The sequence below is a fragment of the Xiphophorus couchianus genome, chromosome 6 (genome assembly GCF_001444195.1).
Source record: "Xiphophorus couchianus chromosome 6, X_couchianus-1.0, whole genome shotgun sequence".
Lineage (NCBI taxonomy): Eukaryota > Metazoa > Chordata > Actinopteri > Cyprinodontiformes > Poeciliidae > Xiphophorus > Xiphophorus couchianus.
The window spans coordinates 5237327-5251800 of NC_040233.1; the positions used below are offsets into that span (position 1 = coordinate 5237327).

At 40.4% G+C, this 14474-nt stretch overlaps 1 protein-coding gene across 1 annotated transcript in view; it reads left to right on the forward strand.

Annotated features, from left to right (window-relative positions):
- Positions 1-1417: 1417 nt before the first annotated feature.
- Positions 1418-14474, forward strand: part of dnm3b (dynamin 3b) — a 32016-nt gene continuing 18959 nt past the window's right edge. Inside the window, exons 1-13 of the mRNA XM_028019560.1 lie at positions 1418-1908; positions 2236-2579; positions 5377-5450; positions 5688-5837; positions 7296-7499; positions 8757-8855; positions 10388-10548; positions 10883-11025; positions 11231-11366; positions 12775-12842; positions 13024-13162; positions 13329-13415; positions 14391-14461. Of these exons, the coding sequence (XP_027875361.1) occupies positions 2419-2579; positions 5377-5450; positions 5688-5837; positions 7296-7499; positions 8757-8855; positions 10388-10548; positions 10883-11025; positions 11231-11366; positions 12775-12842; positions 13024-13162; positions 13329-13415; positions 14391-14461 (1493 nt within the window). The 5' untranslated portion in view covers positions 1418-1908; positions 2236-2418. The remainder of the gene's footprint in view (positions 1909-2235; positions 2580-5376; positions 5451-5687; positions 5838-7295; positions 7500-8756; positions 8856-10387; positions 10549-10882; positions 11026-11230; positions 11367-12774; positions 12843-13023; positions 13163-13328; positions 13416-14390; positions 14462-14474) is intronic.

The window sequence follows — 14474 nt, forward strand, 5'->3', positions numbered from 1 at the left end:
AATGACCAGTTGTGTGCACCACCTACTGATTGTAGGATTGACTGATTTGTGAAGTAGAGTAATCGTAACAGAACTTTTTCTTCATGTTGGCCGCATTTTCTGTACTATTTATTTTTCTCATTTTCAGCACTGACCTTACTTGAAGGGAAAACTTGAGGCTTACAAAAACTTTGTATTTTCTGTCCTGGAGGGTTTACTAAGAAGCTGGTTCAGTTGTAAAGCAGGTTAAGTTAACCTTGTGCTATAGATAAAGCACCTAATTTTCTTAACTAAATGATGCCTGCAGGTATATCTATTAGCAGGTTTAATTTTGCCTGCACTTGGTTGTGTACATTATTTTAAGTGTATTTGACAAGTTTACCAAAATATAAAAAATGTCATTCAAACTGCATTTGCTTTGTTTTACTTTTTACTTGTACTTTTCATTACATTACTTGAGTACATCCATTTTTACAGTACTTTCCATACTTAAGTACAAGAAGTTTCAGATACTTTAAGACTTTAACTCAAGTAACATTTCAGTCAGTGACTTGGACTTTTACCAAAGTCATATTTTGGAGAGGTACTTGTACTTTTACTTGACTCTGAGATTTCAGTACTTTATACAACACTGGAAATTACCCTTATATTTCTAGAAGATTTCTAAGGTCATTCTCAATATTTCTGAGTATTTTTGTTGTTGTTGTTGTTTTGCGCAAATTTACTCCTTTTTCATCGACAAATGGTCCTAATACGCCGTCCTAAATAACCAATAAGGTCGTTGGTGGCGGAGATAAACGGTAGAGTATATCATTACCGCCATCTAGTGTTCACCACATCATGTTGCGTCCACTCCAGAGGCCTGTCCATGATGACAAGGGCAAATTCAACACTAATGGCATTTTGTGGCCTAGAAATGAATGAGTGACCCTAATAGCTTTGCTTTCTCTGCCCTCGGTGTATTTCAAGTCTGCTTTCAACATCACAGCCAGAGGGCCTTTAGGAGCAAATTAGACCTCTCCTTCAGATCAATGACAGATCTCATCTGTAGCCAAGAGAAGGCTGCCTCCAGCAGCGGGCGCAGATGTTGGCCTGTGAGAGGTTAAGACAGCATCCATTCCGCATGACCGCCTCCACCAGCAGGAGTCTCGGACACTAGTGGCAGTCTGGGCCCAGATGTCACACTCTTTCTATCTTGAATCTGTCGTGAATCCCGCCTGCACTTGCGAGGCCATGTTTCCCACCTCCTTCCCAATTCTTTCTTAATTTTTTATTTTTTGCAATGTGCATGAAACAAAGCGATATGAAACGATATATACGAGTGAATGTTTTTTTTTTAACAACTGGTACTTTCTGCACCCACTGCAGGGATCTGAAGAGGCGCATCCTCCTGTGTGTGTTGCAGCGATGCGCATGACTCACGACGGGGGCAGGAGCGGCGAAGGGGATGTAAACAGGAGGCCGGCTGCGCGAGGCCTAACCTGTACCCGCTCGACCAATGGGAAGCCGCGCTCCGCCGCATCGCTCGCCGATCCCTCTTCTCTCATTGGTCCTCCGTCGCGTCGGTTGCAGCTTCGCAGTCACACCGCAGAGAAGCGGGGAGAGAGGGACGAAGGAGGTAGACATAGAGAGAGAAAAATAATATGATTAATCTGTCAAAGGCGAATTTCTGCTCGCGCTGACGTTCGACCTCAGGCGCGCGGTTTACTTTGTGGACTGTGAGCCGACGGTGTAGTGGCAGTGGGAGCGCGTGGCGCTTGTGTAACCTCGCGGAGTGTCGACGCTCGTCTTCCGCCGCCTGGTCGTTTCAGCACCGGACAGCGACACACCGGCGAGCCGAGACGCGTAGAACCAGGAAGGGGGGAACCCTGAGGTTGAGCGAGCCTCCCCCTTCCGCCACCCCCACCAACGAACGACACAACAACACAGGTGAGCGTCACGCTAATAATGCCGCGCGTTCATCTGACGCTATCTTTTTAATTCATTAAATGTCGCGCGACCTGTGCGCGTGCAGAAGGGCAGGTGGCTCGGTGTTGCTCTGTTTGATTTTTTATGCATTGTGAAGAAACTGACCTCCGGTTGGTGAATGTCCTTGACAGCAAAAAGCTTTTCTGGACGTGTGTGTGTGTCTGTGTTGAAGAGCGAGAAAGAAAGGAAAGAGAGAGAGAGAGAGAAAAAAAAAAAAAAAACAGGTTGTGCTCCTGCGCAGTTTGTCTCTCTGTCCTTTTTCTAACTGCCTTGTTTCTGTCTCCACAGTCCGTCCGACCCTCGATTGGCTCGAGGGTTGGGGGGGCGACAATGCGCGGCTAGATGACTCCGCCACAACAAGCGCCACCGTAGTCCTGGACTAATAATACAGCAGCGCCACGTCCCCTCCCCCCCCATCACCTCCCTTCTGTCTCCATTCGCTGATTCCAAGTCCTCCTGACTAAAGGCACCATGGGAAATCGTGGCATGGAGGATCTGATCCCGCTGGTCAACCGGTTGCAGGATGCCTTCAGCTCCATCGGCCAGGCCTGCAACCTGGACCTGCCGCAGATCGCGGTGGTCGGCGGGCAGAGCGCAGGCAAGAGCTCCGTGCTGGAGAACTTCGTCGGCAGGTAAAAACTGACCACCGGAAATAGGATAATCCCCTTCTCCCGTTTAACCTTGAGGATGACGTAAGAAGCCACGCACTGCCCGAGGCTGTCTGCAGTCCATCACTATCTGCCACTTAGTAAAGTCCCGTCCTTCAGTTTTTCCAAACCAGCCACACTGGGTCACACACAGCCACAACTTTATGTGGGTTACAGCAGCACCTTTGGGCATTCTGGCCCAATAAGCATCCAGAGCCTGGTGTTGCGTGGCACCAATTCCAGTTCAAACACTGGAAAAAAACCAACTTAAAAAAAGATTGAGTTTGTTAAACTTCATCAATGTTTGTTTAACATGTCAACTTAATAAGTTTGGTATTTGTACTTGGATAAACTTAAGTTGATTAAATAATAATAATAAAAAAAAGTTGGATAACCTGTTTTCTTTTTTCAGCAAATTACCTGTTAGGGATTGTAGTTCATTATGAAGCAAGTATTTCCGTAAGTCAGTGTTACCAATTCCTCTGTAAGGACGGCAGCAATTGGCTACATCATAAGTCACCAAGTCAAGTCACGTTTTTTTGTGCTTTACATAATTAAAAAAAAACATCATACAGTCACTAATTGTGAAACAGACAATAAACATTTGTTTATTAAAATATTTGGGTATGTTTAAAGACATCAAGAAACGATCAGTAATATTGTATTACTTTGGATTTGAGTTTTTTGGGCTTTTTTTTTTAAAGAAATGGTACTATTACATTAGTTGCTAAAGAGCTCTGAATATTTGCCGACAGAATTGCTTTTAAGAGGACAACACTACTCTTTTTGTTGTTTTACTTATTTGGTTTCATAGTCAGATTCAATGCAGACTCAGTACAGTAGAGAAAGACAAAATTATTGTCATTTATTTGTGGAATAGCTTCCACTTACACTGTCCATAAAATGCGACTTGTGGCATTAAATTCTAACTTTTAACTAAGTTAGCAGTGCATGTCGGGTCACTATGCACGTGTACTGAACAAAAATAGCATTAGATATACCCGTGGGCATGCAGAACATTTATATTCAGAACAAAAATGCAGCGTTCTGTAGCACAACTCTAAAAAGTGACACCAGAACTCCTAGCTATCGCAAAACGCTGCCGTTTGGGAACATGAAGGTTCTTCATGGAGCCGCTTTGGAGAAAGAAAGTTTTACAGAGCCAAAACATAATGTCAACAAAGACGTCTTTCAATAGCAATGTGGTACATACCCTGTTCCCTTAAAACAACAGCAAGCTCAAGGTTAACATCATTGGTACTAGAGAATAATTGCTAAAGTCCAAATCCGGCTGCCTTAAACATTTAACCAGTCCAAAACACTGCGCAGCAGTAAAGAACCTTCAGACCAGAGGGCATTTCCCAACAGCAATGCTTTTATGGTGCATTCAAGTACTGAATGTCCAAACTGGGATGTTTGTGTGCGTTATGTGTTTTACCATAATTCTAAATCTATGAATAGTTTCATAGATTTAGACCTATGAAACTAGATCTAAGTGTCATAGGTCTAAATATGAAACTTTTGAACAATTTGTTCAACTGAGCAATTGAAGAAGTTGTTCAATTGTGTTTGAACAACTAACACAATTAACTAACACAACTAATCGCCACACATTGGCGATTCTTTAATTGGGGGTTAGTTGGGGCTCCTCTGGTGGCCCTGAAAAGCAGCACAGTTTGCTTTACGTGTCTCTGAGCCTTCAGAGACACATAAAGATAATTACAAAATCAGCCTTTTATCACCTGAAGAACATTTCTTGGATTAAAGGACTAATGTTGCAGCTAGATCTAGAGAACTTGACTCTGACACCCATCTCTTTTCTGCACAGAGCCACAGTTTTATGCATACAAAGCCGGTTGCAGAAATACTCTGTCGTGTGTAACCTTTTTAAAACACCGCCCACTTGCAGCAGCTCCCATTCCGGATTGCACAAATGAATATTCATGGTGTTGCTCTGGAATTTTGCGTTTAAACAAATAGGGGCTAATCAGGTGAACGCATGAAGTCACGCTTTTGCCCTTGACGCTTATATTCATATACACAACTCAGTCTTTAATAATTTATAGGAGCATTGTTTTCTGTTAGCTCTCAAAAAAAACCCAACTCAAACCCACAGTAATGTGGTTCGACATACCCAAATATTTCAGTGCACTGATTCAGCTGGGTGCATTGATTTAGTCCTCCTCCAGCCTTTCAATGAGCGCCGCTGTGCTGAGTAATGGTCTGTCTGTGCGTCTCACCGTTTCTTCCAGGCGTGTCCCGTACGCCGTCCCTCTCAGGGAATATTTGTTGATAAGGTTTCCTGCAGCAAGCCTTTAGCCTCAAAGGTATAGACTTTTAGGTTCAGATTATGTGCACGCGCATACACCCCCCCCACACACACACACAAGCATATTCATCACCTGTGTGCATAGCCCTCCAGAAAACGTTGAAGTCATCGTTTTGCAAATGAGCGAGCGCCCCTGTCAGCTCTTCATCCGGACCTCCTTTTCATCGGGTCGGAATGTTCTGCCCCCTCGGTCAGAGAGACACCAGCTGAAAGCTGCAGGCTCGGTTTTGAAATGGCTTCTGGTTTGAGCCGTTTTGAGCTCGCTAACCGGATGGGGTTTTTTTCCATTAAAGAAATGGCAAGGAAAAGTCCGCTGCATCTGGCGTGTTGTTAGAAAACAAGCTGCACAGTCCACAAACACTTAGCATGGGAATAAAATGAGTGGCTCGTCACTGTGAGTTCACAGTAAATGTGGCTTTTAAAGGACTTTTCTGTTTTGTGTTTCCTCTTTAGGGACTTTCTGCCCCGCGGTTCTGGTATCGTCACCCGCAGGCCTCTGGTTCTGCAGCTCATCAGTGCAACCGCTGGTGGGTTCCACACACATTTCACACACCCACGCCAAATAACAGACACATTTTGTCCACTCACTCACACATCCACACACACACACACACACACCCCCACACACGCACACACAAAATCCTCCTTACTTTCTAAATGGTGCTGCTTTTTATTCCCTCCTCCGTCGGCATTTTGTTCCACTCAGTGCAGTCATTACTAATCTTTGGTGCATGTTTTTCTGTTTTTTTCCCCCTTCCCCACAGAATGGGCTGAATTCCTCCACTGCAAGGGAAAAAAGTTCACCGACTTTGACGAGGTGCGCCAAGAGATTGAGGGCGAGACCGATCGGGTCACCGGGGCCAACAAAGGCATATCTCCTGTCCCCATCAACCTGCGGGTTTACTCCCCTCACGGTACGGATGAGATCGCTCCCCTTCTCTTCTTCTTAACGTCAACTTAGTGGCAGACCGCTGAAACTCTTCTGGATCTAAACAGGGTGTGACAGGATGGGATTCATAACGAATTGCCAGCGGATGATGTTTATTAAAGCTGTGTCACTGGAAACAAAGACGAGGGCGTTCTGTTCGATGGTGTAAATTACATTTATAATCTGTAGGAATAATAAAACAAATCACATAAGGAGGTAGAACTACTTCAGATTCCATATATTGGTAATGATGTTGTACTGTAGGGATTTGATCAGACCGAAGGTCTTTTTATATATAATTAAAAGAGTCCATCTTATTATTTTTATGATAGTACTGTGTGAATTTATTTATGATTATATAAAAAATTTCATCCATTCATTATCTTACATGCTTATCCCAGTGGGGTTGCAAAGGGTGCTGGTGCCTACCTCCAGCGGTCAACGGGTGAGGGGCGGGGTCACCCTGGACAGGTCACCAGACCATCACAGTATATAAAAAATAAATTAACTTTTTTCTGTCAGGTAGCAGCTAAATTGCTAATTAGAATACAGCACATAGCTGGTATGTAGCTATATATTTGGCATGCAGATTAGCAATAGGAATAATATGCCATTACTGAACACCAGATGGAGAGAAAGTGATTCCAAAAAAATCATAAATTAGCATTAGTGAGATAAATATTACACTTTGGCTGCATTACTAACAGATGGGGTTTGGGGGAAATTTACAGGAACAGCATAAAAGGGGCTAAAGTGTTTTTCCTCCTGTGATATACTCTTCAAATGTTGTGTAAAATGTAATTTACACAGTATTGAAAATATTTTTCACAAAACATAAACTTTTATTTACCTTGATGTTTGTTATTATGAGATTTTCATACCATCTAATCACTAACGTCTGTTTTAACTTGCGAGCCAAACTAGCATGCTAGCCTGTAAAGATAGTTTTATGTTAAAGAGAAGAGTGGCTGTTTAACTTTGAACACAGTATATGTATTATTACACTAGTTCTTTAAAATGCTATGATAAGAAAATCAGACCAACATGTATTTTTTACGGTGAAATACATGTGTTGTTTGTAAAGTTACACAGTAGAAAATTAACATCAATAATTTGGTTTATTTAGCTTGTCATATAAAAAAAGTGGGTGTTCATTATTCAAATTCATATTTTCACCGTGTTTTTCCTACATTTGTAAATGTTACAGTTCCAAACTAAAAACAGATTTTCCATGTGTAATACCATTTAGTCTGAGTTATTCAGTGTTAATATACAGTATACACATATATGTAATGTTTTATTGTTTTTTTTGGTCATTTCACGCTAGCTTGGTGCTGTGGGAGTCCCCCTGGTGGTGCGGAGGCCCCAAGCAGCCGCTTATCTCGCATTTCCTTGGTCCGGCTCTGGAATACGTCTCATTTTTTGCATTCCTGTGACTCCGCAGTGCTGAATCTGACCCTCATCGACCTGCCGGGAATCACCAAGGTGCCAGTTGGAGACCAGCCTGCGGACATCGAGCAGCAGATCAGGGACATGATCATGCAGTTCATCAGCAGAGAGAGCTGCCTGATCCTGGCCGTCACCCCGGCAAACACCGACCTGGCCAACTCTGACGCCCTCAAACTGGCGAAGGACGTCGACCCCCAGGGTAAAGCGAGGAGGCTGCAGCGATAGACGTCAGACGTCGAAAGAAATCAAAGCTGAAAGACGTGACCTTGTGTTTGTTGGCTCGGATGAAAGCTCAACAGGGAATCTCTGTTAGTTGTGAGAGGCTGTCCGTTGACCTTTGTGCTTTGACCTCTCTAAATGTGGCGGCGTCACCTCCCTGCAGGGATCAGATTATTATTAGAAACAGGAGTGTTGAGAGACGAGAGACATAAAAGATTAAGAATTAAGTGTAGAAAAAGAGAGCAGAATCAAAATAATAATAATAGAAAAAGAAAATGAATGAAAACAGGAACCAAAGGGGAATCAGGGTGAAAATATATATTTGATGCCCCCCAAATGAAAGAATATAGGGCTGGGAATATCCTTTAAAAGCTCTAAGCTCCATTAAACGCAACCTGAGACTGTAGTAAACAGGCAGGAGGTCTTCTATTAGCCTAACAGTGAAATACTGCCAGATTTTTATTGGCTGCTCAGATCACCAGACATGGGCTTGTTGGCCAGATTAGTCCATGTTTAGCTTGCTGTTGCAGAAAAACAGACATCAGGTTCTATAAGCCAAAAGACAGCCGTTTAATTTTTTCTTCTTTTTTTTTTTTTTTTAAATCAAAACAATCAATATTCATATTTATATTTTTTGCCCATTACTGTTTGCAGTCAAATGTAATAAATGACTCTGAAGATTAGTTTTCAGGTCTTGCACAACATTTTCCATTCTATTTAGGTCTGGACTTTGAAAGTTCTTGTTCCACTGGCAGATAATTTTTCTCATTTCTCTCATAACCAGACATTTCTTTCCATGTTAGAAGTGAAATAATCTGCCAGAGAAACTATTACTTTTTCATCACTATTGAGGAACTATTGACTTAAGCACCTGTATCTTGCTAAGAAGTTACTTGTAAGCCAGTTTTATATTTTTTCAGGCGTACTAAGATATTTGCACTAAAAACTAGACCAAAATTACTTGATAAGATTTTGTGTTTTTACAGTGTATCTGAATCAAGGGACTGAACACCAATGCAAGCCACACATTTTTGTTTTGTGAAGCATTTATAAATCCATATGTCCTTTTGTTTCCTTGACAAAATGATGCACTACTTTGTGCTAGACTATCACAATAAATACCAGTTCAACAAAATTGAGTCTATAGTTGGAGTTTGGTAAAATGTAGAAATGTTCAATATACTGTATGTATTATTCTTTATATTTTTCCTTGTTTCACTCCTTTTGCTTTATCAAGGCTTAAGGACCATTGGAGTGATCACCAAACTGGATCTGATGGATGAGGGAACAGATGCCCGAGACGTTCTGGAGAACAAACTGCTGCCGCTACGAAGAGGTGTGTATTTTTATTCAGAATAAGACATTTTCTACTACAGATGCACTGATTTGATATTAATATCTGTATCGATTACGATATTGATAAAAGTTCTAGATCGGATATCGGTGGCAATATTCCCAATACATAAACTCAGATTGATTCAGTCTAATTCTACGCTTTGTGCTCTGAGTGACATCATGCTTTATTTTTTACTTTACGTTATATTTAGAAATCCAAGTTTCATTTTTTGAACCATTTGAAAGAAGGTTTACTGCTGTTTATTTTTTTGTCAGCGTCGGTTTTTTCTTATTTATTTTACATTGGTTGTTCTACACCTGATTCCATTGACTGTACAAATTAATGTTTGTGTAACTTGTGAAGATATTGGTGCAGGGGCGCCGGACAGGGGGGGAACGTTATAACAATTCTAAGGGCCCCTGACCGACAGGGGGCCCTCCGAAATTTATTTATTTATTTATTTAATTTTTCTCATAGAAATAAAAAAAAAATTGGGGCCCTGTCAATTACAAAATTAATCATATTGTGTTTTCTAAAATAGTTTTTAGTAGTAAAAATCAAATGTTCCCCCTCCCAGACCAAAGAACACACGTCCATATTTGCCCTGAACCCCCCTGGATCTGCATGAAATGGTTCGTTCCTGCTTGGAGCTTTATGGTGACGGTGTTCAGCAGCAGTCAGTAGAAAACAAGAACAACTGGCTGTTACTATGCTGCCAAAAAAAATAATAAAGTCAGGATTTCAAAAAAATAGAGAAACAGAGAGAGAAAAAGGCAAGAGTGTCAATTTTTAACCCAGTTTTTTTTTTTGTCATGGGGCCCAAGATTCCTATCAATCAATCAATCAATCAATCAATCAAATTTTATTTGTATAGCACATTTCAGCAGCAAGGCATTTCAAATGCTTTACATCATATCAAACACAGAAACACAATGCAAGATAGAATCAACAATCAAAACACGACATTAAGTCAGGTTCCATCAATAAATTTGTAATTGATTACGTTTCAAATACAATCCTAAACAGGTGGGTTTTTAGTCGAGTTTGCATCCATAAAGGTTTCCCTGTTACACTCTTACTGTGTTATATGAAACAAAATACCTATTGTTATTTTTATTCCCCCTCACGCTCACAATCACACAGTTTAAAACGATGTAAACAGCATTTTAATGGGCTTCTGGCACAAGGCTCCGTACATCTCTTTCACAGAATTTCGCTCTGGGACTCCGCCGTCCCTCATGGATTTCTGTGCAATTCTATGGTACCTGTTAGTGTCTAGAATTTACAGGGTTTCTGTTACACCTGTACTGGTGTATTTAAGTGTGTTCATTTATCAAATCAATTTGTAATTCAGTCCCTTTTGAAAAACAGAAACATTTCAATTCAATTCAGACGATAGTAAACCTCAGATATAGGAATCGGAAGTGAAAAAATGGATTGGTGCATCCCTACTTGCTACTGTCATCATTTGATTCATTTATCAGGTTGCATTCATTAGAATACTTCTCTCACATCTCTCTGTGTTGTTCCAGGGTACATTGGCGTGGTGAACCGCAGTCAGAAGGACATTGATGGCAAGAAGGACATTAAGGCGGCTTTGGAGGCTGAGAGGAAGTTCTTCCTGTCCCATCCGAGTTACAGGCACATAGCCGACAAAATGGGCACCCCTCGCCTGCAGCAAGTGCTCAACCAGGTGATGATGGATTTACCCTCTCTGCTCTCCCACGATGCTCTTTACATAATTAATAAGAGGGTGGCCTACTTTTTATTTGTGTGTGTATTCTTTTTGCTTCCATCACTCACCACCTTCCATCCTGCCCAGCTCTAAATAATTCATGTTTTCACAGAATTCCAGATTTTCTCTGGATTGCTTTTCAAAGAAGATCAGAATCTTATTTCATTACAGTGAATTACGTGATACGATACAATTAAGATAAAAAAAAAAAGATTCCAGGTAGTCAAAACGCACGTCATTTTATTCTGTATTTGATTTTAACTCGCGTCTTGTCGGATTTGTGTCTCCTTAGCAACTGACCAACCACATTCGGGACACCCTGCCAGCTTTCCGCAGCAAGCTGCAGACCCAGCTGTTGGCTCTAGACAAGGAGGCGGAGGAATACCGGGGATACCGGCCCGATGACCCGTCTCGCAAAACCAAGCAGCTGTTGCAGTCAGTACTGCTTCTTTTCCCACAGCCGAAGCAACATGAGACGTTGTTGACTAAAGACCATGTGAAAGGAATTTCTCTCCTCTTTTTGTTTTCTGTTTTTTGTTAGTTCACCTTTTTTAAGTTGCCAGAAATCAGAGCTTGCTGTAATTAGCTGATATGTGGTTGTTGTTATTGTTTTTTTGTTTGCACATTTGTTGTGTTTCAGGATGGTGCAACAGTTCTCTGTTGATTTTGAGAAGAGGATTGAAGGCTCGGGGGATCAGGTGGACACGGTGGAGCTGTCTGGTGGAGCGAAAATCAATCGCATCTTTCATGAGCGCTTCCCTTTTGAACTCGTCAAGGTGAACTACTGCGTATTAAATCTGAAAAGTCGGGAAACAAATAGGATAAACACAGTTGTTTGCAACCCTGGTAAAGGTGGGCAAAAAGCTTTAAAATACACTAAATGAAACTTTAATTGCATCAGTATGATATCACTGTTATAAAACCGGATCTGTATTGAAGAAATAAAATTGGACGATCCATATAAAATTTTTCATCACACGCAGTAGCTGAGTTTCATTTACAAATGTTTGCGAAACTTTGTCGATGTGCTGCTAATGTAGAAAAAACACATTTTCGTGATTGCTGTTTCCATTGAATAAGAAACGCAATTAAAATCAGACGTGACTAAGTTTGTTCAGGCGATAACTCATTAAATAACACACCAGGAAGTGGTCGTCCGCCTGCCACATCCTGTCGTTTTCTTCATCGTTTTCGGCAGTAGAAACTTCTGGTTGTTGATCACTTGACTCGTGTGATACTAAAAAAGTGTTTTCGTCTCAGTTTTGCGAAAAATGCAAATTTCGGTGCAACTGGAAAAAACGCCTCATCCTACCACAAAGACTTTGTATCAAAAAACATGAGTTCTTTTTTCTTTATCTTTTTTTAATTTGGCGTCTTTCTGTTGAGTAAAAATTTATTTTCAGAATTCCAGTTTGCGCAATTATATGGTCAGGGGAAACGCAGCCAGGGAGCAGAATGGGAAACGAGAGGGAGAAAATGGCAAAGCTCACCATTAGGGGGTTGCAACACAGACTGGCATCTTGGGGGTAAGCAAGTCTCCATGACAACCATGAGATCCTGTCTACATGACAAATAGTGATCCATCCATCCAGATCCTGAAAGTGTTGAGGGCAGCAATAAAATATTGATGTATTTTTTAAATTACTTCAAAGAAAACATGTTTAAAACATCTGAAATTATGTTCCTTAAGAAAAACAAAACTCAATGATTCAGAAATAATTTACGGTGTCATTTTTCTTTGCAAATCTAAGATAATATTTTTAAAACATCTGAAATAATGTTACCTCAATAAAAGATGTATTTGTATTATAAGCCTTTTTACACATCTTTACCAGAGTGCAAAGAAATGTGGAGGATGCTGCATGTAATTCCTCTATAGCCTCTAAAGATTCACTTTCTTTAATAATAGACAAGTTAGAGTGATTTGCTGCAACCTTGGTTCCTAGGGCTAACTCTGTTTTCTTGTTTTTACAAAAAATATATTTTTTTCTCTGATAAAATGTTCTACAGTGTGAATGTTAAAAATTGTTCTCTATTCTGTAGCTAAGTATAAAATATTTAAGTGTGTAAAACCAACAAGTACTCTGTATTCAGTTATTGAGATAATCTCTTCATTAGCTGAACATGTAAACTATTTTAAAGGAAGTGTGTGGTTTTTTTAAACTCTCTTGTTTTCTGCTTCAGATGGAATGTGATGAGAAGGAGATGCGGCGTGAGATCAGCTACGCCATCAAGAACATTCATGGTATCAGGTAGGGGTTTCTCTATTTTATTTATTTCTTTTGTCCATAGGGAGCAACCTCCTGCTTGTTAGCAACACAAAATGATGAAAACCTTTGCTGTAAAAGTTCTTACCCACCCTGTGTGGCGTAATTCATACGCTAATGCTAAACTGCACAACAACCAGTCAGATCATTTCTTTTCTTTCTCCAGAACTGGGCTTTTCACCCCTGATATGGCGTTTGAGGCTATAGTGAAGAAGCAGATTGTGAAGCTGAAGGAGCCATGCATCAAATGTGTGGACATGGTCATCCAAGAGCTGATCAACACCGTGCGCCAGTGCTCCAACAAGGTATCCCCACCTCAACACCCCGCAACTCATGACGATTATGTTGTTGCTATATGACATGCTAACTTTAGTTAATAGTAAAGCAGCGTCTGGAAATACCAGCTTCCATAATAACGTTTGACGTTTCCCATCTGTGGATGCGCTGATATGCTGCGTGTTTTGTTTCCAGCTGGAATGCTTCCCGACGCTCCGCGAGGAAACCGAGAGGATCGTCACCTCTCACATCCGGGACAGGGAGAGTCGCTCCAAGGACCAGGTAAAGACCGCTCTGTGTTCAGGCTATACTTATCACAATAGTTACTAATAACTATTACAAATGATAAGGAAATTCAGATCTGTATTTCTCCTTTTACTTCTTAAAAACAAAACTCACTCAAAGGTACAGCAAGAGGTTAATATCTGACCAATTAAGTTTTAGGTAAAGTTATTTTAGGTTAGCTTAGCTTAGCACAAAATATCCCCTGTAGCAGAACGAAAGTCTCACAGAATAACCTTTAGTTATTTACGAGAAAATAAAAAAAATGTATTACAATATATTTTATTGCTATTTTTAAATGAAAAAATCGATCTAATGTATGGATTATTTCAGGTGTTTATTTGATTTTAAACACATTTCTGTCTTCTAAAAAGTTTTTATGATCAGTTAGAATTTTGGCACAGTATTAGCTAAAAAAAATCAATTGTTTTAAAAGACTTAATGATTTTTATATAAACCTGTAGTGTCCAAAGTGTGACCCGGGGGCCATTTGTGGCCCTTGACCTCAGTCCAAGAACGATACAAATTTAGCCCTTCAGCTCAGGTGTTTGACGTAGATGGAGCCTTTCTGTTTTTCAATAGCACAGAATTATCTCAAACAAAGTAAAATCTTCTCACAATAAGAAATATTGACGACAACATTAATTATTTGTCTTTAAATGAACACACTTTTTAGATTATTAAGTTAGACTGTAACTTTTACTCAAAAGCAAACTTTGCTGCACCCAGATTTGCATTTAATTAATTGAATAAACGTGCAGCACGCATTTTTCAAGAAATTGTGACCTAAATCTTGATTTTAGAGCTGACTGAATTGTTTTCAGTCTTTTTTTCCAATTGATACCAAGAAAATTAGCAAAATTACTTAAAATAAGGCAACTTTGCAGAACCCTTTTATAATCACGGTGCTACTCTACACTCCCGTTCCATCTTCCTCCAGTCGTTTCTCATAATAAATATCTTGTGTCCTTTCAGGTTCTGCTGCTGATTGATCTGCAGCTCTCTTACATAAACACCAATCATGAGGATTTTATTGGCTTTGCTAGGTAAACATGAAAC